The sequence below is a fragment of the Littorina saxatilis genome, linkage group LG12 (assembly GCF_037325665.1).
Source record: "Littorina saxatilis isolate snail1 linkage group LG12, US_GU_Lsax_2.0, whole genome shotgun sequence".
Classification (NCBI taxonomy): Eukaryota; Metazoa; Mollusca; class Gastropoda; order Littorinimorpha; family Littorinidae; genus Littorina; species Littorina saxatilis.
In genome coordinates, this window is record NC_090256.1 from 18,937,543 (window position 1) to 18,963,145 (window position 25,603).

Sequence of the window (25,603 nt, forward strand, 5' to 3'; positions counted from 1 at the left end):
TAGTCCGGAAGAATTCATGCATCAACTTGCATCACGTATTCGACGTCATCACTTCGCATACCTTATGGTCTCGGTATTTCGTTGGCCTTCATATTTCCTACTTGTGAAATGACCCTCAAAGCTAACCGAGACTAGTTGAGGCTGTATCAATGCGCCTCGCCAGCAGGTTGTTACTGGCTTTTTTAGCGAGTGGTTATCGACAATTAATGACCGGTAATTTTTAATGAGTTGGGGCAATCTGACCAATCACAGGATCTGTTTCATTAAAACGCAAACTTGATTGAATTACAATAAGTATTGACTATCCAGTCTTCAACGTGTGATGCTCCGGGGGGTCGACGGAGGGACGCAGTGGCGGTCTGCTCTCTGGAGGGGACGCTCACTCAGTCTGGCTCCGCGACTTAACAGTCAATGTCGTTAAGGGAAAAATACATCTGCGCAGTCGCTACTACACTACATGCTGCTATAGGGATTATGACGAGTACTTGGCCCGTTTTCTTTTCACGCAATGTGTAGCGGGCTGGAGAAAAAAACAAGTCGCGTAAGGCGAAAATACAACATTTAGTCAAGTAGCTGTCGAACTCACAGAATGAAACTGAACGCAATGCAACGCAGCAAGACCGTATATTCGTAGTCCACCGCTCACGGCATAGGCAGTGAAATTGACAAGCAGAGCGGGGTAGTAGTTGCGCTGGGAAGGATAGCACGCTTTTCTGTACCTCTCTTCGTTTTAACTTTCTGAGCGTGTTTTTAATCCAAACATATCATATCTATATGTTTTTGGAATCAGGAACCAACAAGGAATAAGATGAAAGTGTTTTTAAATTGATTTGGAAAATTTTATTTTGATAATAATTTTTATATATTTAATTTTCAGAGCTTGTTTTTAATCCAAATATAACATATTTATATGTTTTTGGAATCAGCAAATGATGGAGAATAAGATAAACGTAAATTTGGATCGTTTTATAAAAAAAATTTTTTTTTTTACAATTTTCAGATTTTTAATGACCAAAGTCATTAATTATTTTTAAGCCACCACGCTGAAATGCAATACCGAAGTCCGGGCTTTGTCGAACATTACCCGACCAAAATTTCAACCAGTTTGGTTGAAAAATGAGGGCGTGACAGTGCCGCCTCAACTTTCACGAAAAGCCGGATATGACGTCATCAAAGACATTTATCAAAAAAATGAAAAAAACGTCTGAGGATATCATACCCAGGAACTCTTATGTCAAATTTCATACAGATCGGTCCAGTAGTTTAGTCTGAATCGCTCTACACACACGCACAGACAGACACACACACACACACACACACGCACATACACCACGACCCTCGTCTCGATTCCCCCCTCTACGTTAAAACATTTAGTCAAAACTTGACTAAATGTAAAAAGAATCGCCACAATAATCTGCAGTGCGTCGTCTGTTCTTCTGGCGTTACATTGGTAAGCGCTGGGCCTTAGCAGGGGGCATATATAGGGAAAGGACTCCTAATATGGACCACTTTTTGTTTCATGCTGATAACTAGCTTGTTTTCTTGCGAAGAAGTTTCATTTTGTGTTTGGTAGTCCTTCTCTCTTAGGTTAATAGTTAGGCCTAATTAGAGTGAAATAGCTTTGATAGACATTCAGCAAAAATTAAATACAGAAAAAAATCACAAATGGTCCATATTAGGCGCCCAGGCTCCTAATATGGACCAGTGAAGCGGCCTTCACGAATCACTGTCAAAAGCCCCCTATACTTTAAAATAACATGATACAACTTAGTGTGCAAGTCAGACTAATTCAAATATGTTTTAGATTTATCTGTTTCGGGTTGATGAGACCATTATTTGAAGCACACCGGGAAACTAAACAAGCATATCAAAAACAGAGTAAAAATAAGTGAAATTATCAACTTCCACAAAAAGAAGACAATTTGATTTTTTTTTTAAATCTCGAGGGCTAGTTATAGATTATTTTCAGCAAGCTTCCTAATGAATTAATGAAAATAGCCTTTAGCTTTTATTTTCTTCGATTTGTTGAAGGTGGTCCATATTAGGGGACTCACACATACTTTGAGATTTTGCTATTCTTTTTTGTTTGCAGTAGAAACTCGGGGTCAAAACTGCAAACATGTAACACATACGGTCTTAGCTGTCATATATAGCAATTTTTGTGTGATAAAAGCTTTGGCTGTGGACAGAAACGAGTCCGTTTTAGGCGTAAAATTTAGAGTGAACGCTGCCAAAAGTGAAAACAAGTCGCGTAAGGCGAAAATACAATATTTAGTCAAGTAGCTGTGGAACTCACAGAATGAAAGTGAACGCAATGTAATTTTTCAGCAAGACCGTATACTCGTAGCATCGTCAGTCCACCGCTCATGGCAAAGGCAGTGAAATTGACAAGAAGAGCGGGGTAGTAGTTGCGCTAAGAAGGATAGCACGCTTTTCTGTACCTCTCTTTGTTTTAACTTTCTGAGCGTGTTTTTAATCCAAACATATCATATCTATATGTTTTTGGAATCAGGAACCGACAAGGAATAAGATGAAAGTGTTTTTAGATTGATTTGGACAATTTAATTTTGATAATAATTTTTATATATTTAATTTTCAGAGTTTGTTTTTAATCCGAATATAACATATTTATATGTTTTTGGAATCAGCAAATGATGGAGAATAAGATAAACGTAAATTTGGATCGTTTTATAAATTTTTATTTTTTTTTTTACAATTTTCAGATATTTAATGACCAAAGTCATTAATTAATTTTTAAGCCACCAAGCTGAAATGCAATACCGAACCCCGGGCTTCGTCGAAGATTACTTGACCAAAATTTCAACCAATTTGGTTGAAAAATGAGGGCGTGACAGTGCCGCCTCAACTTTCACGAAAAGCCGGATATGACGTCATCAAAGACATTTATAAAAAAAAAGGAAAAAAAACGTTCGGGGATTTCATACCCAGGAACTCTCATGTCAAATTTCATAAAGATCGGTCCAGTAGTTTAGTCTGAATCGCTCTACACACACACACACACGCACGCACACACACACGCACATACACCACGACCCTCGTTTCGATTCCCCCTCGATGTTAAAATATTTAGTCAAAACTTGACTAAATATAAAAAGAGTAAGAGCCTAACGGTTTTGAGGTTTGTGTTTCTGCAACTGTTATGACATGTGCAAATTATCCAGAAAGGGTGAATACAGCGTATGAAATTGTTTTTAGCGCTTCTTCTTCTTCTTCGTCGTTCGCTGATTTTTAGCGCTTTGGCGCCGTTAGTTTGTCAGATCAAGAGGTGGTCCTTATTAGGAGCCGGTCCATATTAGGAGCCCTTCCCCTAGTAGGCAGTGGCCTGCGTCCGTTGACTCAGGACAGATCCACCACCGAACACCGTCGAAGTGACTCGCCAGCAGTGCAGTGTCATCTTCAGAGGGTAGTTCACCGCAGCGACCTGATATCCCTCCTTGGTGTGTCTTTCAAATCGACAAGTCTGGCAGCGGAATGAAATTCGGATGTGGATGTAGCAGTGAATGCTGGGACGGGGCGGTGTGAGAGCATGCTGGGACAAGGAACAAGAGTCGGGACAGGCAATTACATTTGTTTTATTGACTACTCAACGTTGCAGGGCGGAGCGGAACCTGATCGAGGCAGCCAGTTCCGGGGCGTCCAGCGCCATCGCCGTGGTGGCCAGCGTGGCGGTCAACGTCATGGCCTTCCTGTCCATCCTCAAGTTCATCAACGCCACTCTCACCTGGTTTGGGGACAGGGGCGACATCGAGGGGCTGTCTTTCCAGGTGCGTGTGCGTGTGTGCGTGTGCGTGTGCGTGTGCGTGTGTGTGTGTGTGTGTGTGTGTGTGTGTGTGTGAGCGTGTGTGTGTGAGCGTGTGTGTGTGTGTGTGAGCGTGTGTGAGCGTGTGTGTGTGTGTGTGTGTGTGTGTGCGACATCGAGGGGCTGTCTTTTCAGGTGTGTTTTGGGACTAACTTGATTGTGTTTGGGTGTTTTTTTGTTTTGTTGCTGTAGTGGTGGGATTGAGGAGGGGATGGGGGAGGGTAAGGGAAGTGTGGCTGTATGTGTGTGTGTGTGTGTGTCTGTCTGTCTGTCTGTCTGTGTGTATCACTCTCTCCCTTCTCTCTCTCTTTGTCAGCTGATCTGTTCCTACGTGTTGTACCCCGTGACAGAGTATGGGCACATGTGGTATGCATTTAGAGCGCTTACTTCCCAACCAATCAATCTCTCTTTCTTTCCCAGCTGATGATTATGCTCGTAAAAGCTCTACCCCGTGGCGCTGTTTATGGGGACAGAGTTGAACATTTGGCATGCATTTATGGCCCTGTCACACGACCGTTTTAAAGCCAGCGTATGCCGACGTATGAACATACGCTGGCGTACGCTGAACTATCGATGTTTTTTTCAATCTTTGGCGTATACATAGCGTATTCATAACGAGTTGGACGTATACATAACGTATTAGTAACGTATGCAGAACGTTTCAATAACTTACAGATAGCGTACACCAACGTATGCTTGGCGTGTTGCCAGCGTTCACAACTTATGCCCAACGAATGCTTAGCGTGTTGCCGGCGTTCACAACGTATGCCTAACGATAGTCTTGCGCGCAACAGCTTATCGCTGACGATCACATGTCGTCGCCGCTGCTAATGGATAGAACGTATTTCGGAAGTTTTGTTTTATTAGATATATTTCGGAAGTTTTGTTTTATTAGACATGACGCCATGCGATCACGTCATTTGTTCTATAAATCGCGGGAAATCGGCAAGTAATTCTGCAAATTTGGTGAGTAGAAACTGTATTAGTTCTTCCTTGTTATGTAACGGTAAATCAAGTGGTAAGTTCTGTACTCTCTGTGCAGAATGTCGTGTCCATGAAGAACTGTTTATACGGCAGAAGTGTTGCTTGCGTTCGGAATGTCTCAGCACTATCTACAGATACAGATATTTATCGACGTATGAGTAACGTACAAGTAACGTGTGTGAACGTGTGCCAACGTATGCAGTGCGTATGAACCATACGTCGAGAATTTTTGTGCATGCACAAAACTTTGCTGCGTGCTCAGCGTACTACGACGTATGCCAGCGTGCTTCAGCGTCCTCTTAACGTATACAAAACGTACCCATAACGTATTCGACGTACGCCAGCGTACTTATTCAAATGTCCCATACGTCGGCATACGCAGGCTTTAAAACGGTCGTGTGACAGGGCCATTAGAGCGCCTACTTCCCTCAGTTTCTCAAAACATGAAAAATCAACAACCAACCCAATCGCTCTCTTCTTCTCTTATCTCAGCTGATCTGTTCCTACGTGCTCTACCCCGTGGCGCTGTTCACGGGGACAGAGTTGAACATTTGGCATGCATTTAAAGCACGTAGTTCCCTCAGTTTCGCAGGTAACAAAGTAGATCGGTGCTTAGTAGCCAAATAGGTTGAATGGACATCCAATCAATCTCTCTCTGTTTCTCAGCTGATCTGTTCCTACGTGCTCTTACCCCCATCGCGCTGGTCATGGACACGTGCGGAATGCATCTAGAGCGCTTATTCCCTCGGAATAATCAACACATAAAAAAACGACCAACCAATTTTTTTTTTCTCTCTCAGCTGATCTGTTCCTACATGCTCTACCCCGTCGCGCTGGTCATGGGCACGTGCGGAATGCATTTAGAGCGCTTACTTCCCTCGGAATATTAACACATGAAAAAACAAGTCGCATAAGGCGAAATAACATTTAGTCAAGCTGTCGAACGCACTGCATATTTTCACCAAGACCGCGCGCATACTCGTAGTTTCGTCAGTCCACCGCTCGTGGCAAAGGCAGTGAAATCGACAAGCCAGAATAGTGCGGGAATAGTCGCGCTGAGCAGGATAACACGCTTTTCTGTATCTCTGTTCTTTTTATCGTACTGAGTTTGTTTTTAATCCAAACATATCATATCTATATGTTTTTGGAATCAGGGACCGACAAGGAATAAGATGAAATTGTTTCTAATTGCTTTGCCACAATTTCAATTAATTTGATTAAAAAATGAGGGTGTGACAGTGCCGCCTCAACTTTTACAAAAAGCCGGATATGACATCATCAAAGGTATTTATCGAAAAAATGAAAATAAATTGTCCGGGGATATCATTCCCAGGAAATCTCCTGTCAAATTTCATAAAGATCGGTCCAATAGTTTAGTCTGAAGCGCTCTATACGCACACACACACGCACCCACCCACACACACACACACACACATACACACACACACACACACACACACACACACACACACACACACACACACAATCATACACACACACACACACACATATATATATATATATATATATATATATATATATATATATATATATATATATATATATATATATATACACCACGACCCTCGTCTCGAGTCCCCCTCTATGTTAAAACATGTAGTCAAAACTTGACTAAATGTAACAACCAACCATACCTATTGTTCTCTCTCTCTCTCTCAGCTGACCTGTTCATACGTGCTCTACCCCGTCGCGCTGGTCATGGGCACGTGCGTAATGCTTTTCTTTTTCTTTCTTTGGTGTTTATCGTCGTTTTAAACCACGAAGGTTATATCGCGACGGGGAAAGGGGGGGGGGGGGAAGATGGGATAGAGCCACTTGTTAATTGTTTCTTGTTCACAAAAGCACTAATCAAAAAATTGCTCCAGGGGCTTGCAACGTAGTACAATATATGAACTTACTGGGAGAATGCAAGTTTCCAGTACAAAGGACTTAACATTTCTTACATACTGCTTGACTAAAATCTTTACAAACATTGACTATAATTATTCTATACAAGAAACACTTAACAAGGGTAAAAGGAGAAACAGAATCCGTTAGTCGCCTTTTACGACATGCTGGGGAGCATCGGGTAAATTCTTCCCCCTAACCCGCGGGGGGCAATGTGCGTAATGCATTTAGAGCGCCTAGGCCTACTTCCCTCAGTATATCAATACATGAAGACAAAACCACCAACCAAAGTTTTTGTTCTCTCTCAGCTGATCTGTTCCTACGTGCTGTACCCCGTGGCGTTGTTCATGGGCACAGAGCTGGGCCTGGACTGCCGTCGTCTCGGTGAGCTGGTGGGCATCAAGACATTCACCAACGAGTTCATCGCCTACGGGTCGCTCCAAGGCCTTCTCGAGAACCGCAAGACCTTCCTCAACTACACGACTTTCTATGACGTCAACGATCCCGTCAACATCGCCTATGACGACCTTGACGTCAACCTGACGCAATGGAACGTCGTTTTAAAGAAAGGTTTTCTCAGCGTGAGTATTCATAGGGGTAGGGTGGGGTGGGGATGGAAGGGGTTGAGAGGGTGCGGGGTGGGGAGGGTGAAGGGCGTGGATTGGGGTGCGTGGGTGGAGGTAAAAGCTTTTGAAAGATGTGTATGTATTTTTTTTTCGATCTCCCAGGTCAACTTATGTGCAGAACTGCTAGTGCCTGATCCTTCTTCGTGTGTACACGCACGCACAAGACCAAGTGCGCACGGAAAAAATCCTGTAATCCATGTCAGAGTTCGGTGGGTTAAAGAAACACAAAAATACCCAGCATGCATCCCCCGAAATCGGCGAATGCTGCCTGAATGGCGGGGCAAAAACGGTCATACACGTAAAAATCTATTCGTGCTAAAAACATGAGTGAACGTGGGAGTTTCAGCCCATGAACGAAGAAGAAGTGTATGGGGATTAGGAGGTGGTACGGATGTGTAGCTATGCGTGTAGTGTGTGTGTGTGTGTGCGTGTGTGTGTGTGTGTGTGTGTGTGTGTGTGTGTGTGTGTGTGTGTGTGTGTGTGTGTGTACTTGCATTTGTCACCGGGAATCGTCCCTTGTACCGGATACATGTATTATAATGAGGGACGAAGAGATTTTATAAGAGGTGTGGTAAGATGTCCTGAATTGTTCATCTTCACAAAATGTAGCATCCTTTGTTTTAGCTCTGCAGTCGTCTTGTGATGTCCTCATCATGATGCCATTCAAAAAAGAAGAAGAGTAACTAAATATATAACGACAACAACGCGAGGAGATTGACAACAGGAACATTACAACATTTCTAGTTCCTAGAATCGCATGTTACCCAAAAAGACACACTGATTGTAAAATCATTTTGAAAGATTGTTTCACAAGATTGTTTTTTTTCTGTTTTCTGTATCATTTTCTCTTTGAACCAAAGTGCATTGCCCTAGCGTTTGATCATAAGGAAGCACTACTTTTCTGGATGTCTGAACAGACGGACTGAAATATAGATTGATTGATGGAATCATTCATTAATTCATTCCTTCCTTCCTTCCTTCCTCCCATCCTTTCTGCCTTCCTTCCTTCCTTCATTTCTACCTACCTTCCTTCCTTCCTTCCTTTCTTCCTTCCTTCCTCCCATCCTTTCTGCCTTCCTTCCTTCCTCCCATCCTTCCTTCATTCATTCCTTCCTTCGTTCCTTCCTTTCTGCCTCCCTTCCTTCTGTCCTTCATTTATACCTTCCTTCCTTCCTTCCTTCATCCCATCCTTTCTGCCTTCCTTCCTTCCTCCCATCCTTTCTGCCTTCCTTCCTTCCTCCCATCCTTCCTTCATTCATTCCTTCCTTCGTTCCTTCCTTCCATCCTTTCTGCCTCCCTTCCTTCTATCCTTCATTTCTACCTTCCTTCCTTCCTTCCTTCCTTCCTTCCTTCCTTCCTTCCTTCATTTCTACCTTCCTTCCTTCTTTTCTGCCTCCCTTCCTTCTATCCTTCATTTCTACCTTCCTTCCTTCCTTCCTTCCTTCCTTCCTTCCTTCCTTCCTTCCTTCCTTCCTTCCTTCCTTCATTAATATATTCCCTAATTCATTTTTTTCCAGACCCGCTCCGAGGTGATAGCCACGTACGCACTGTGCGGGTTCTCCAACTTTGGCTCCATGGGGATAATGCTAGGGGCGTTGTCCGTCATGGCTCCCAGCCGCCGCACAGATCTGTCTTCTATCGTGTTCAGAGCCATGATTTCGGGAAACGTCGCTTGTTTCTTCACTGCCTGCATCGCTGGTACGTCAAGAATCTTTTGCTGAATACATTTTTCTGAATACATTTTGCTGAACCCATTTTGCTGATTGAAATTGGATTCTGTTACCAAAATGTGACAGCAAACTTTAGACGAGTTTTGGGGTTGTATGGGGTGTGGAAGAGTGAACACCCTTGTTTTTCCTCTGACAAATAAAGGCACACGTGCTCCTGTCCACGTGTGTCCGACACCCCCCTCGCTAGTGATTGGCCCCTCTAATGCATGTCCGAGTAAATAGGAAGGGTATTCACTTTTTCACAACCCATACAAACCCAAGTTATTTTCGGAATTTGTCTATTGGTTCCTGTTACCAAAATATTTCAGCAAACAGTTTTCATTCTGCACAAGAGGCAGACAGGTTGTAGATTTGTTGGATGTGTCTAAATTTATATTGTTTTTGGTTTTATTATGTTTCAGGTCTTTTCTTCGAAGACTTTGCATAAACATTCGTCCATGCAGATTCAATTTCCCTCGAGTTCTCAAGCAAGCAATGGGCGCTCGCGTTCTATCCGAGAACAGCAGTGTTTCTTCCAGATGTAACGACGGCTGGGATTGGTTGAATCTGAACTGAATAATCAGACATTTCCGGTACACTGAGATTATTTACTATTGAATATTTTGCTACTGCATACTGCCTTACCTTTGTGTGTGACCTGATCATATTGCATTTCATTAGATAACATGTTTGTGATGTAGGTTATGCTTGTAGAACCATTATCAAAACTGAATGCAGGTAAACAACACAATAAAAAACAAAAAAACAATTGAAGGTTAGTACTATTGACTTTCTGGTAAAAGTAAGCGTAGTACGTAATCACTGCCCTCGAACGTGAAATAAGACGATGAAGAATAATGATGATTAAATATATATACTTAAATAATGATGATTAAATGTATATACTTAAATAATGATGATTAAATATATATACTTAAATAATGATGATTAAATATATATACTTAAAGTATTTAACTGAACGAAGCGGAGGACGAACAGAAAACAAAAAGGTGAATGATAATGATGACGACGATTATTATTATTAAAACAGCAAGAAATTGAATTTGTCACAACTATCGGTTTGCATCAACAGCAACAAAATGTCTCCAACCGTGAGCAGTCCACAAAAGCTTCCTACACCGTAAACTACCTTGTAAACGCCCCCCCCCCCACCCCCACACACTCCTCCCCCCCCCCACCCCTATGCACCAATGTTGCCCAAAAATGTGGGGGTGGGCGTTTACTTGGTACTGCATCCTGTGCATGATCAGGTCCTCGTTAGAAATAGAATTATTTGGTTGCTTGGTATAACATTGGTAATGGGACTTGTTTCTGTAGAAACATTATCCACGCTCTATGTCTCTTTCAGTTTGACATACACGAGTTCGTGTGTATGCAAGTGCCTCGCCAGAACGAAACCTAAAAGTAAATCATGAACGAAATCTAAAACAAATGCTGTGACATAACTCAAGTGAAAACTAAAAAAGTCAAAGCCAAATGGCAAATAAACATCACAAACAAGCACAGACGACAGTCAGTTCATTTGCACTGATTCAAGTCATCAAATTATTTTCAACTTCAAAAGAGCTTTCAAAATCTCGTTTCTCTTTTACTACTCAGCTGCAATGCGGTGAGAGTATTAATCAACGGTATGCCTTTATAACGGCATCTTGTTATTATAAACTCGAGTGAATTCTCTGTACCGAGTGCGGAAATGTACAAAAACTAAAAACAAATATTCCAGAAATAATTTTCGTGACATCATGTATCCAGAAGTGGGGGATGGGCGTTTACTAGGTAGTATGCCATATGCACAGCTTTTGGCCCAAAGTAGGGGGTGGGCGTGTACTCGATACTGGGCGTATACAAGGTAGTTTACGGTACTAGTGAACACTAATCTTGTTAAATAAATGGGAACCGAAATATCAAGTTGCTTCCCTTGGGCTGAAGAAAGAAAACAATTCAATTCAACGATTGATGCATATCTTTGACTAAATGGTGAACTAAGGGCATTGACATATACTATTAAAGGCACAGTGCGCCTCCCGTAAACCATCACAGATACTGTCAGGCTTTTACACACAGTACAAACACCCTTCCATTTGAACGCTCACCAAACGGGAACATCCTAGGTGCCCTACGTAAAGAGCGAGCAATTTTCAAAGAATTAATTTTGCGGATTGTGTCAGAGACAATCGGACCGTGGTGCGTTTTGGCGCTAGACCTAACTTTTAAAATCTAAATAATTCTTCTTCTTCTTCTGCGTTCGATGTTAAAATCTAAATAATAAATTGACAGCTTGTTACACAAACATTCTTAAATCATAAAAGAATTCTTTTTTCATCAAGACAAGATCAGTACAATTCAAAGTTTTGAAAGTTTGAAAAAAGAAACGCCCGGAAGCAGGGTCACGCAAGGTCGTGGTTCTCGTAGCAGACGACGGTTTATGTCTATCGCCAGTTCCTCTGAACAGTCAAAAGCCATCACGAGAGTTCTTGTGAACCACAGCCGTTTGTTTCTGTGAAGGAAATCACGAATAACACTGTAACAGGCAAAGTCTGACAGTGATATCCTCCACGCTTTTAGAGCGCTAACCAGAGATATAGCGTGACATAGCAAAGTGTGTGGCACGCACTGTGAGTTCAGCTCACTAACCGGGCATAGTTGAGGTTGTAAATCGCAACTAGGGTATTGTTACACTTTACCACTGTCCTTGGACATTGAGGGGTTGTCCAAGTAATCGACCGGGAGGAAGGAAGCCCGGATAGATACGACAGGAAAGCACTTAACAGGTAAATGGAATAAGCATTCGAATATCGCTAGAGTGTTTATCGCATAAGTTGAATCGACTAACACTGTAAACTGTAAACATAGCAGACAGATATCTAAGACAAGATGTCCGCTATTTATGTTGTGCAGTGCGTCGTATAACCGGTCTGAGAGGGAGATAGCGACCAGATGACAAGTGTGAAGGATCTGAGAAGCCGCCGAAGTATCATAACTCTAGACCAGCATAGCTGAAATTCGACGGGATTTCGCGAAGTTATTGCAAGGTTATGGTTGTCCGTATAGTTGGACCATAGAGGTCACAGGACGAAAGGAACTGAGTAGACCGAGGTCGCCAGTGGAAGGAATTAGTATTCAGATACATTTCCCAGTGAACGGCCATAGACGCTGTGTAATTCTGTGTATGAACAGAGTTAAAATATGTCTATAAGATCTTAAGTACATAAGATATAATGAGTGTTTAGTAGGCAGAGCAGACGGTGATTTGAGTCTGCCGGAATATGAACTGTAACTGTTTTTTCTGACAACACACGAGCCGTGATTCGATACCAGTAAAGTAGATATCGTGTGCCTGTGAGTTCACGGACTGTTTGTGTATTTCTCTACATAAGTGAAGGGTAGAGGGTTTTGTTAGTGAAATTGTGCACGGGATTGTAATCTCGCTTTGTTTTTGCATCCAAACCTGTGAGTACCGGATTTTTGAATACCTAACGGCATTTATGTTCATGATTGTGTCTATTTGTGTGTATGTTGTCTTAGCTGAATAATACAGTGGAGGGAACCTACATTTGGAGTTGTGTTTGTTCCTGTATGATAGCGTACTAGCGCATTTGCATTCATTCACAGTTTCGTGCATAGTCAGAGGTACATAATAATGTGCTATTGCAGATAAGCTCACAGCGAGTCGCATTCAAATTACTAACTGACGACTGCATTGTGAAAAAGGGAAACTGGATCACACGGGTTCACGATGGCTCAGGGGTAAGATACACCACGCAAAAATAAATTCTTTGAAAATTGCTCGCTCTTTACGGAGGGCACCTAGGATGTTCTCAAGCGGTGAGTGCTTAAATGAAAGGGTGTTTGTACTGTGTGTATAAGCCTGACAGTATCTGTGATGGTTTACGGGAGGCTTACTGTGCCTTTAATATAGAAAGCTAATTAGCTTCTCAAATCTGCCTTTGGTTGTTTATATACATACATTTTTTAAAATTATTAAATGTGTTTTTTCCCTCTTCTGTTATAACATATGTATATTAATTTGAAACGATGTTACGACTGATGTTTTGTCGTGCCAGTAGCAAACGTCCGACAACTTACATTCCAGAATGTATTTCACTTTGGCGTTGTTACCTCCCTTTTACTTCTTTTCCGTGATCTCTTGTTTGTAAACGGACAAAGCATATTTGGTTGATCAGGACAATTTAAAACACCTTTTTTCTTACTGTATCTGTCTTGACGTGTATGGTCTGTAACAGAAAAATGGTCTTAGTTGCACGAGAGATTACCAGATGGAACTCGTCTGCGAAGTCCTAAATTGAACAGAATAAACATGTTCAGAACAACTGCTGCAACTGCAGTTTTTAGTTGTATTTGTGTGTGTTGTTGTTCTTCTTCTTTTCTCTTCTTCTTTTTTTGTTTGCAGTAAGAGTGGTGGATGTGGGGTGAGTTTGAGAGAATCATTTTCATGTTGAAACTCCACATACCCCTGGCCTCATTAATAGGTTGTTGCAATAGCTAGCCGCATATGTTTGCCTGTAGAGAGTTGTGTAATATAACCATTGCCGGTTTTAGCATTAATCTAGCCGTCACATATCAAAGCACAAAAAAAAAGAATCGCTTTGCAGTTTGATTTGTACACTAGAAGTTTACATGTAAGAAGTCAGGTCTTGCTTGTGTCAGAACATGTCCGATATATTATGTCTTATTGTGTTTATTTTTGCATTTTGTATATTATTCAGTTCCTAATTGTTAGGTGAGTGACATTGAATTACCTCGTATACTTACGCATGATATATGTTTAACGACATAGTGTGTGTGTGTGTGTGTTTGTGTGTGTGTGTGTGTGTGTGTGTGTGTGTGTGTGTGTGTGTGTGTGTGTGTGTGTGTGTGTGTGTGTGTGTGTGTTTTGTGGCGTGTACTGTGCTGTGGCGTGTTCTGGCTTGGCATGGTATGGTGAGTATGTATGTTCGTCTCAGTGTGCGTACGAACACGATCCTCTCTTTCGCATCACCTACTTGTTTGAACTTACAGGTGTTGTCGAAAACAAAAGAACATGTATAAAAAGAGAAAGCATTGTAGCGTGTGGTTGTGACTGGTCTGTTTCTCTTTGTGTCCTTTATTTTCACATGCAACAGGGCTTAATATCATGTAGACTTCAAAACAAAGGGACTAGCAGATCAACTCCAACATTTTAAGAATAATTGGTAATAATTTTCCTGTGTAAAAAGGCTTGGTCAGATCTAAGATGGTGTGTCGAGTGGTTGTCACTGGAAGGAATGTTTCTTTAAGCTTTGTGCTTGCGCGAGTTTTCAGTCTGAGAGTTCTGAGAGATTTTGTTTTGTAACAAATTACAAAGTGTTTTTTCAAATTTGATATTGTGAAATATGTGCAGCATTTGACATTCTTTGGTATTTTGTCTTTTACTTTCCCCTGCAGTTCATACACAGTAGGTTGTAACCTTCTTCTTCTTCTTCTTCTTCTGCGTTCGTGGGCTGAAACGTACATTCGTGTTTTTTCACGAGTGGAATTTTACGTGTATGGCCGTTTTTTCCTCCGCCATTTAGGCAGCCATACGCCGTTTTCGGAGGAAGCATGCTGGGTATTTTCGTGTTTCTATAACCCACCGAACTCTGACATGGATTACAGGATCTTTTTCGTGCGCACTTGGTCTTGTTGTACACACGGGGTGTTCGGACACCGAGGAGAGTCTGCACACAAAGTTGACTGAGAAATAAATCTCTCGCCGAACGTGAGGACGAACTCACGCTGACAGCAGCCAACTGGATACAAATCCAGCGCGCTACCGACTGAGCTACATCCCCGCCTAGGTTGAAACCAAACAAGGTTCAACAGAGAGAGACTCTCTTAAAGTGTCAGTTTTTGTTACAACTTCAGAAGATGCATTTGTTCTCTATTTGAATTCCAAATGTAAAAATGTACTTATAACAAATGAATACGTTTAAAATATTATGTCATATACGGAGAAATAAAAACTTTTGTTTTTAAATATTGTAGTGTTGTTTGACAAAATCATTCGTACTAAAACAGAGGGTGGTAGCTAGAGAGAGAGAGAGAGAGTGTGTGTGCGTGTGTCTGTGTGTCTGTGTGTGTCTGTTTGTGTGTGTGTGTGTGTGTGTATGTATGTGAGTGTGTGTGTGTGTATGTATGTGTCTGTGTGTGTCTGTTTGTGTCTGTGGCTGATATTTGTCTGTCCGCGCAAGGAACCCAGGAATGACACGGAAAGTCATTTTGAAGCTGGAGATGAACATAGCAGACAGACGTTTTGCACGCGACCATTTTTGGCTCATGTAAGTGTAGCCTATGCGATGCTAACTTTTGTCTGTCTGTGCGTGCGTGCGTGCGTATGTATGTATATAACATTTGACTGAACACCGAAATACTAATTTTACCTGGTTATTATTTAAGCAACAGCTTCAAAGTATTGAAGCAATGATCAACATTTCGTCGGCACATATGTAGTTAAAGTGTGTATCCAAAGAAAACGGGAAGTGGGGGGGGGGGGGGGTTGGTTGGGGGGGTAAAAAAAAAACAGGTGACTGGTTTGTGTCGTGTGTGGTATGTAGACCAGGTCAGGGGTCAAGGTTAGGTCAGATCGCGTGAAGGATTGTGGTATAGATACAGTTATCACCGAGCTGCAGTTCGCCGATTCGGAGAAGACGATTTAACATTGTTCGGTTTCGTAGCTCCAGAAAAATAGATAAAGAAGATACCAAAGGAGATTTCCTACAGGTTAATCTGCACAGCGTGTTTCCAGTGTCTGCGCGAGGAAGCGCAGCGCTGTCGAAAGCGCAGTGTCGATCTGGCCATCTCAGGCAGTCGTGTAAGTAAGTAGGCTACAGACAGACAGATCTAGATCAAGACAGTGTCTCGCACTCTTGCACCGTGTCACCTATGCCGACTGTGTGTGTTGTGTGTATGTGTGACGGAGTGATTGAGTTTGTGTTACTGTTTGTTGATTTCTTACGTGAGCCTTGAAGGCTTCGCCTCTTGTTCTATGTTGCCTTTAGAAATGTTTGTAAAAGGAGTATTGATGGTGACACAAGCACTGTGCCTCAGTTTTAAATATGCTATATCACTCCCAAGACAACCGTCTGAATTAAAAACAAAATCCTTCAACAAATATACAAAAGGAGTGTCCGTGATGTCACCAGCAATATATTTCAGTTTACCAAGCCTTAAATGTTATTTCTCCGCGGCGACAGCCATAAATGGCTGATGCAACGTATACTATCCGGATCCAGATCCTAGATATATAACAATAACAATAACAATAAAAACAGCATAATAACTATTAAAACCTAAAATAACTCATGAGTTTATTTTGAAATTCTAATTAACTTACCCATCGCGAACAGTTGTGTTTTTTTTTTAAATCCAACAGGTCCTCTAGGATTTATATTTGTAGGGTAAAAATAGAATAAACCAAAATGATGCATGAGCTAATTTCAGTTTCCAGGTCTTACTTTTACGTTCGTCTACGAAAATTTTGAAATCTGATAGTTGTTGCTACATGACATATGCCCTGGGCTCCTTTTGAAGTTTCAGGTCACACTTTCAAATTCGACGAAGGAATGTTTGAAATAGGACGGTTGGTCTACCATATGTATCTCCCCCGCCCCAGTCTCTGTCACCATGTGAGAGAGAGAGAGAGAGAGAGAGAGAGAGAGAGAGAGAGAGAGAGAGAGAGAGAGAGAGAGAGAGAGAGAGAGAGAGAGAGAGAGAGAGAGAGAGAGAGAGAGAGAGAGAGAGAGACACACACACACACACACACACACACACCGACAAACGGCACATACAACCCCCCCCCCACACACACACACACACACACACACGCACGAACACACACGCACATACACGCGCACGCACACACGCACACACACACACACACACACAAACGCACTCATATAAAAACACAAAGAGAGTAAGACAGACAGACATACAGAAATAGTGGGATAGTAAAACAAAGTTATTAAGTAGATTTTAAAAGCAAGCAATGCGACTGACGAAATATGTCTTAAAAATAGGACAAAGACCAACGGCTGTAACAAATCACAGCCCCCGAATTCCCCCACGTGTTCATCAGAATAGCTATATACATCTTTTCAACTAAGGTCACTTTTTAGTAACTTTCCACTGCCTACTATGTCTCTGGCCTACTGCCAACGGAGTGTTGACACTATTTCTTTTTAATATATATATATATGAAATAAAGCATTATGTCCCTTCTTCGAGCCTTGTTATGTCAGATTTAGGCCGCAAGCTAAGACAACAAAAGACTGTCTGCCAGGGTGTATTCCTTCGATAAGAAATGAAGTATTTTAAACGAAAATTGATCGTTTCAGAACACACACACACACACACTCACACACACACAGACACTCGCGTCACCTTATTCCTACTTCTATGATTTATACACAACAACTACACTACTCAAAAGATGTCAAGGGCCAGTGTCATTTTTGACATGGTTTGAAAAATAAAGTGCAGACTGAACAAAATGTGGTTTTTTTGCCAAATAAGCAACAAACAGTGTTACGCAATGTTCAAGACAACGTGTTTCTGAAAAGGGTTCAGATGAGCGTTTATTCAAAGTGCTACACGGGGCCATAAAAGAAACGCAAAATTTACGTGAAAATGCCAAGTTTTCAAACGCGTCTAGCTGACGCAGCACACCTGCGCAGACTGAAAACTGCAATGCACGTGAAAGCCGTAGCTTTTGTGAGCAGACGTCAACCAGTTTTTCAGACCAACGGGTATTTAAGGCCACGTTTCTTGAGCATTTTTAACCATGCCCCCAAGACGCCGACTGAGTGATGCTGCCAGAGGGATGGCCGTGGCCTGCCTCCAGGAAGGCGTAGCAGTGCGGGAAGTTGGCAGGCGACTGCAAGTGACACATTCTGTCATACAGAGGCTGAGAGATCGCTTCAACAACACCGGAAGTGTGCAAGAACCAAGCCGGCTGCGCGCACACGAATGACGACACTGGAGAGAAGACCGCTACGTCATCGTGTCAGCCCTGCGTCACAGAACCGCCATTGCAAACACGCTCAGGGGGCAAGTGCGAACAGCCACCAACATCCTGGTCAGTGACCAAACTGTTCGCAACCGTCTGCACGAGGTGAACATGCGATCAAGGCGGCGAGCGGTACGACCTCCACTCACTAGGGCTCATCGTGCAGCTCGTCTGGCCTGGACCCGGCGTCATCTGGCCTAGACAAGGCAGCAGTGGTCCAGGGAGCTCTGCTCCGACGAGTCTCGCTACACGCTGTCCTTCAACGTCGGCCGAATTCGCGTCTGGAGACGTCCTAGAGAGCGCTTCAGCAACGCTACCGTTCTGGAGCACAACAGACATGGTGGCGGCTCCCTGATGGTGTGGGGTGGATTCAGTCTTCACCACAGGACACCCCTACACCGTGTTCAAGGCAACCTGACTGGCATCGCGTACAGGGATGACATTCTGCGTCCCATAGCCACACCAGTCCTTCGGGCCATCGGACCAGGTGCCACACTGCAAGACGACAACGCGCCTGCACATGGAGCTCGGGTCGTCAATAACTTTCTGCAGCAGCAGCAAGTTATCAGGATGGACTGGCCCTCCCGTTCGCCCGATCTGAACCCAATCGAGCACCTTTGGGATGTCCTGTGGCGACTGATTCGAGCGAATCATTCTCCTCCACCAAACCTCAACGTCCCGTTCCACACTCTGCAGCAGGAGTGGCAGGCGATCCCTCAGAACACTCTTCAGACATTGGTCAGGTCCATGCGTCAGCGTTGCCTCGACTGCATCAATGCCGATGGAGGTCACACTCGTTATTGACTCCAATTGCTCTCTGTTCTGAATTTTGAAAATGTGGGTATGTCCATTCAAATGAAAATTTCTCGATGAATAATTCGTGTTGGTTAATGAAATTGTAACCGATCGAACAACAAGTGAATAAATTAAACTTCTGATATATGTTTTCTGTTGTTTGTCTTAATTGCTTTGAATGGGGAATGACCAACTGAGTGGCCCTTGAATTCTTTTGAGTAGTGTACAATAAGCGATAAACGTTTCATCTCTCTCTCTCTCTCTCTCTCTCTCTCTCTACGAAACCGTTAGGCCAGTTAACGTTTTGACTACCAAGAAGCAAATAGCAGTATAGTTGGTCTTTCTGTAAGTGTTCTGCTCTCTCTCTCTCTCTCTCTCTCTCTCTCTCTCTCTCTCTCTCTCTCTCTCTCTCTCTCTCTCTCTCTCTCTCTCTCTCTCTCTCTCCCTCTGTGTCTCTCTTATCAAAACCTTTGGACTACAAAGAAGCAAATAGCAGTATAGTTGGTCTTTCTGTAAGTGTTCTGCTCTGTCGAAATGTTGTATACGTTTCAATGTTCGATCTGAGATTAATTGAAAGCTTTTCACAAACGTTTTTCAGCACGATTTTAAAAGTTGGCGAGGACTCGTGATCTGAGCAGAGTCAATGGTGAACCGTGTTAGAGAGCGTGCGACGTTTGGTATGTCGGAACACACACCAGAGAGAAAGTTAAGATCGTCGTCATTGCAGGCTTGCATTCAAAACCGTTGGACTACAAAGAAGCAAATAGCAGTATAGTTGGTCTTTCTGTAAGTGTTCTGCTCTATCGAAATGTTGTATACGTTTCAATGTTCGATCTGAGATTAATTGAAAGCTTTTCACAGACGTTTTTCAGCACGATTTTAAAAGTTGGCGAGGACTCGTGATCTGAGCAGAGTCAATGGTGAACCGTGTCAGAGAGCGTGCGACGTTTGTTATGTGGGAACACACACCAGAGAGAAAGTTAGATCGTCGTCATTGCAGGCTTGCATTCAACATTGAATGAAGTGCCAGGTGTGGTTTGAAAGCAACACACAGTAGGCTGTACAAAAGCAGGCGCTTGCTTTATTCGCATTTGCTTTGTTTGCACGGGCTTTACCTGCCACCGTCCTACGTTCTTTCTCTTTCCTCGTTCCCCATTCCGCTCCAACATGCAAATCTGAGACGCTAGATACTTTTCGTGTAAAAAAAACCCACAACAAATCAAGACCGATTCAGAAGCGAAAGCATTCCACAATAGCGGTTATTAAAGCCCCAGTATGTCTCAAATGGTTTACACAACGATTTACATCTTCTAATGAAAAAAGCAGTTCTAACCTCATGGAACACACTTGCAATAGTATTTAATAGCATTAAATGAAACAATGAGACGTTTCAATCGCTATTTAGCTCGCATAAACCACACACCAGATTTCGTGGTTTATCTAACCCCCGAGCCATCCTGAACCCGTGTGATCCACTTTCCTTTTGTTTCACAATTTAGTCGTCAGTTTGTGATTTCAATGCGGCTGGCTGTATCTGCAATAGCACGTTATTGTGTTCCTCTGATTCTAAAACGCAACAAACGGCTGCGAGTCACATGAACTTGTCGGCGGCGGCTGGCTTCAAAGAAAACGAGCGCTATGCAGAAAAATCCTCTGCTTTGAGACACGACCTTTCGTGACCCTGCTTCCGGGCTATCTTTTTTAAAACTTTCAAAACTTCGAATTGTACTGATCTTGTCTTGATGAAAAATAAATCTTTGATGATTTAAGAATGTTTGTGTTACAAGCTGTCAATTTATTGTTTAGATTTTAAAAGTTATAGTTCTAGCGCCAAAACGAGGCGCCTGATTGTAGATCAGACGGTCTACGAAACTAAATTCTTTGAAAATGTCTCACTCTCGACGGAAAGCAGCCAGGATGTTCCCGTTCGGTGAGCGTTCAAATGGAAGGGTGTTTGTACTGTGTGTAAAAGCCTGACAGTATCTGTGATGGTTTACGGGAGGCGCACTGTGCCTTTAAACATTCACGACCTAATGGCGTCAAATTTTGCACGTACGAGTAGCATATTCCCGTGATACGTTGAGAAAATTATGAAAAATTAGCTTTGACTTAGCCAAGGTTTCACTTTAGCTCACGGTCTTTCACAATAACGTCATCCCACGTATTTGCGAACGTGGATGCTGAGTCGGGTATGAGTGTTTAGATTTGAGAGTGATTATGTTCTTTTTTGCCCCGAAACGTGTGAATGTACTTACACAAAACCGGACATTTACGAAAATGCTATCTAAATGATGCTGCAGTTTATAATAATAATAATAATAATATGGGAGATTTATAGAGCGCTTCACATTCTCTAAGCGCTTTACAATGACAAACATACATGTACATACAAAGCAAAGCAAAAAAAAGCATGTGCAGCAGCATTCAGCACACAAGTGAACAACGAGACACTACATCAATACAAGCTGCAAGCATACTAACACAGTCACTGGCAAAACATTCAAACATTCAAACACCTGATTCAAAAATGCACCATGTTGAAATAAAATTAATCAAAATACTGTGTGAAGAAGTGTGTTTTAAGGTTTGATTTGAAGGAACAGAATGTTTGGCAGTGTCGGAAAGAGTAAGGGGGAGAGTTCCATGCAACGGCAGCAGAGTGGGAGAAGGCTCTCTGGCCGTGCTGTTTGCGACTAAAAGAAGATAGACAGAATATTCTAGTGTCTACAGAGGAGCAGAGGGATCGTGAGGGTGTATAGAGTGTGAACAGGTCAGACAGGTAGGATGGGGCTGAGCCAGATATTATTTTGTAGCAGATACAGCAGCACTTATATTTGATTCTCAGCTCTACAGGGAGCCAATGAAGTTTCTTTAGCAAGGGGGAACAGGACTGGGACCGAGGGGCTTTGCAGACAAGCCGGGCTGCAGAATTTTGAACGCGCTGCAAAGGATGGATGACAGACTGAGGACAGCCAATGAGAACAGAATTTCCGTAGTCTAATCGAGAAAGAATGTAGGAGGAAACAAGGGTCTTGGTGGCATCTTCGGTAAGGTATGGGCGGATAGAACCTATTCTCTTAAGCTCGATGTAAGCGGACTGACAGACTTTCATAACATGGTGTTTCATGGACAGATCGCTATCAAGAAAGATGCCAAGATCACGGACGCAGTCTGAGAATTCAATAGTGCTGCTGCCCAAAGTGATAGAAGGAGAGAGAGAGAGAGAGAGAGGAGGAGAGGGAGGATTTGGTGAAACGAATGGCTTCAGTTTTGTCACAGTTAAGTTTAAGCTTGTTAGTGGACATCCAGAGTTCAACGTCAGCAATGCAAGACTGAAGGGAGGTGGTCATCTGGGCGTATTCTGAGGGAGTCGCTGAGTTCTGAAGCTGAGTGTCGTCAGCAAACATTTCGTGGGAAACGGAATGTCTGTCGATGAGGTCAGTCAGAGGGGAGGTGTACATGATGAACAGCACGGGCCCGAGCACAGAGCCCTGGGGAACGCCAAAAAGGAGGGAGGTTTCCTGGGATGGGACGTCGTTTACAATTACAACTTTTTTTCTGTCTGAGAGATAGGATCTGAACCAATTTAGAACTGAATTTTGGATGCCGAAAGTGTGCTCAAGGCGGGACAGTAGGATTTCATGATCAATTGTATCAAAAGCGGCCGAAGGGTCTAACAGGAGGAGCAGGGAAATTTTTTTTATCGTCTAAGGAAGTCAAAATGTTGTTGAGGATACTAAGGACTGTGGTCTCTGTGCTATGGTCCGTGCGGTAAGTTTAAAGCGGCGAGCCTGTAAAAGATATGTATATTTAGGGTTATATATATATATACTAGATGAATACCCGCTTCGCCGGGTAGCCGGCTTCGCCGGGAAGAAGTACTTAGAGCCGTACGCCGGCTTCGCCGGGTCCGAACAATGGACCCGCCAAGCTTAGGTCCCTCCCAGATTCGTGGAATGGGAACAGCACGAAAATGATTCAGTGGCCATAATGCCATTCCTGACCATATCGAGTCCCATCCTTGTCGACGAATGTAACCGTGTTAATCACCTTTGGAGGCGAAATCCACTCAAACAGGATTGAGCAATTTAGAGCTTATCTGTAAGCCCTTTTGAACTGTTATGGCTTTTCAAAGGAAGGCCAGTACATACAAATACACAAAAGCCGCCAGACCACATCACAAACAGAACTGAACAATTCCCAGGTGTTGCTCACATAGAGAGAGACACACACACACACACACACACACACACAAACACAGAGAAGCCGTATCTATAGAGAGATAGATGACAGTGTAGGTTTCGCGTGGCTATAAATTGATTCGACCTTTGCACTTTTACAGTGAGGATAATTTACGGGTCCAATTTACGTTCTGGACACTGCGGTGACCTTCTAAAAATAGTAACAGAACGCCGGGAATATCCGAAGATGCCCCCTCATACTATAGTGCACCATACGAAGGAAGGGAGGTAAACGCTGAAAACATGGAGAAGATAAGGAAGAGTTACTGGGAATGGTGAAATGAACACAAAAACCAAAATCGGTTCAGCGCTGCGCGCTGAGAGCACGTGTTGAAATATCTCATCGATGATATTGTGTCCGGGGTGTAGCTGAATACGGTGTCCAAATTTGAAAAAGATCCACCGAGAACTTTGGCTTTGGTGTGTCGGTATGGGGGCCCGGGTAGCTGAGGTGGAACCAAAATAGCTGAGGTGGAACCAAAATCGGTTCAGCGCTGCGCGCTGAGAGCACGTGTTGAAATATCTCATCGATGAGGTTGTGTCCGGGGTCTCTCTGAATAAGCCCACCAGATTTGAAGCAGATCCATCGAGAACTTTGGCCGTGCATCGCGCACAGACAGACACACACACAGACACACAGACACTAGTCGTATATATATATAGATATATATATATATATGTTGTAACTATAGACGCTTGGTCTGTGCACCTTGAAGAAGTCCTGCGGGCCGAAAATTTGGATTTAAAAAGATGCGACATTCTGGCTTGGTTTTGGACTTTTTATTGTGTTGTTTAATTATATATACAGAGAGAGAGAGAGAGAGAGAGAGAGAGAGAGAGAGAGAGAGAGAGAGAGAGAGAGAGAGAGAGAGAGAGAGAGAGAGAGAGAGAGAGAGAGAGAGAGACACCAATCAATCAATAGAATTTATTTCCAAAATGCAAAAGCACATGATTTCGTTTTAAATGTTGCAGTAAATCATATATCCACGTCCACACTCACATTCACACCCAAATGATCACATCATAAGAAACATGGTTAAATACTATTTGCACAACCGACTAGAGTCTCCCCCTTTCTCCCACCCACCCACCCAAAAGAAGCACAGGACTAGTGTACTGCTCTGCATGAGCGTCCACACAAGCACCAACAACAGATTCAGAGTGCAGACAAGATGGCCTCTGGGAAAAAAAAACGGTTCCTGAAACGACTAGTTCTAGTCTTCAGGGCTCTAAACCGCTTGCCCGAGGGGAGAAGCTCCAACAGAGGGTTGGCTGGGTGAGTGGTGTCGCAGATGATACTACTGGCTCTCCGGATGAGCCGGTGTTGTCCAATGAGGCGATGGATGGTAAGTCGCACCCAACTATCCGTGATGCCTGTCTCACGATCCTTTCCAGTTGTGCTTTTTCTTTTGCACTAGCGCCACTATACCACACAGAGATCGAGAAGCACAAGATGCTTTCCACTGTAGCTCTGTAGAATTGCTCAAGGATGCTACCGTTAAGTCTAAATTTTTTCAATTGTCTCAGAAAGTGTAGGCGCTGCTGGCATTTTTTGACAATTGACTCGGTGTTTTGGTTCCACGAGAGGTTGTTTGAAATGATGGTGCCTAAAAATCTGAAAGTCTCAACCTGCTCTACCACGTCCCCATTTATCAACAAAGGATCGAGTGGATCCTTCGACCTTCTGAAATCCATTATCATTTCTTTGGTTTTTGACACATTCAGGTCAAGGTTATTCTCCGAACACCAGCCAACCATCCGTCGAACCTCCTCTCTGTACGCACTCTCGTCGCTGTCAGATATGAGTCCCTCCACAGTGGTGTCATCTGAAAACTTAAGGAGAACAACAGATGGGTCAAATGACACACAATCATTTGTGAATAGGGTGAACAAGAGTGGAGAAAGAACATACCCTTGTGGTGTACCAGTGTTCAGCGTTACAGAGTGGGAGAATGATCCATTTACTCAAACAACCTGGGGGCGATCTAAAAGAAAATCCAAAAGCCAGTGGCAGATGGATGGATGGACATTCAACATCGACAGCTTTTCAAAAAGCTTATGGGGGATGATAGTGTTGAATGCACTACTAAAATCTAAAAATAACACTGGCGTATGTGCGTGACTTCTCCAGATGACTAAGAATGTGGTTCAGACCCAACGCCACTGCGTCCTCGACTGACCTGTTTGCCTGATATGCACATCATAAGTTACAGAAAATGTCATAGGTGTCATTAACTTCTCCATCGTTATCGTTGCTGTTAGCGTCAACATGGTTGTCAAACAAATGTATTCGTGAACACAGCTCGTTTGCGTACATCGCTCATGGCGGTTTACAAATATATAGATGTATATACATATAGTGACAACATGTACACTTCAAAACTCAATGACACTTCTGTTTGCAATGCGAAAAAAATACGATCATATCGTGTCGTATGTAAATGAAGGGTGATTGTTACACGACACTTGAAATTGCC

At 42.9% G+C, this 25,603-nt stretch overlaps 1 protein-coding gene across 1 annotated transcript; it reads left to right on the forward strand.

The window, feature by feature from the left end:
- The first annotated feature begins 3,506 nt into the window (after positions 1–3,506).
- LOC138981425 (sodium/nucleoside cotransporter 1-like) lies at positions 3,507–10,229 on the forward strand. The gene is made up of 4 exons (XM_070354338.1): positions 3,507–3,785; positions 7,021–7,293; positions 8,856–9,036; positions 9,470–10,229. Exons 1-4 carry the CDS (start codon positions 3,522–3,524, stop codon positions 9,493–9,495), a joined length of 744 nt encoding a protein of 247 aa, XP_070210439.1. The 5' UTR covers positions 3,507–3,521; the 3' UTR covers positions 9,496–10,229.
- The last annotated feature ends 15,374 nt before the right edge of the window (positions 10,230–25,603 follow it).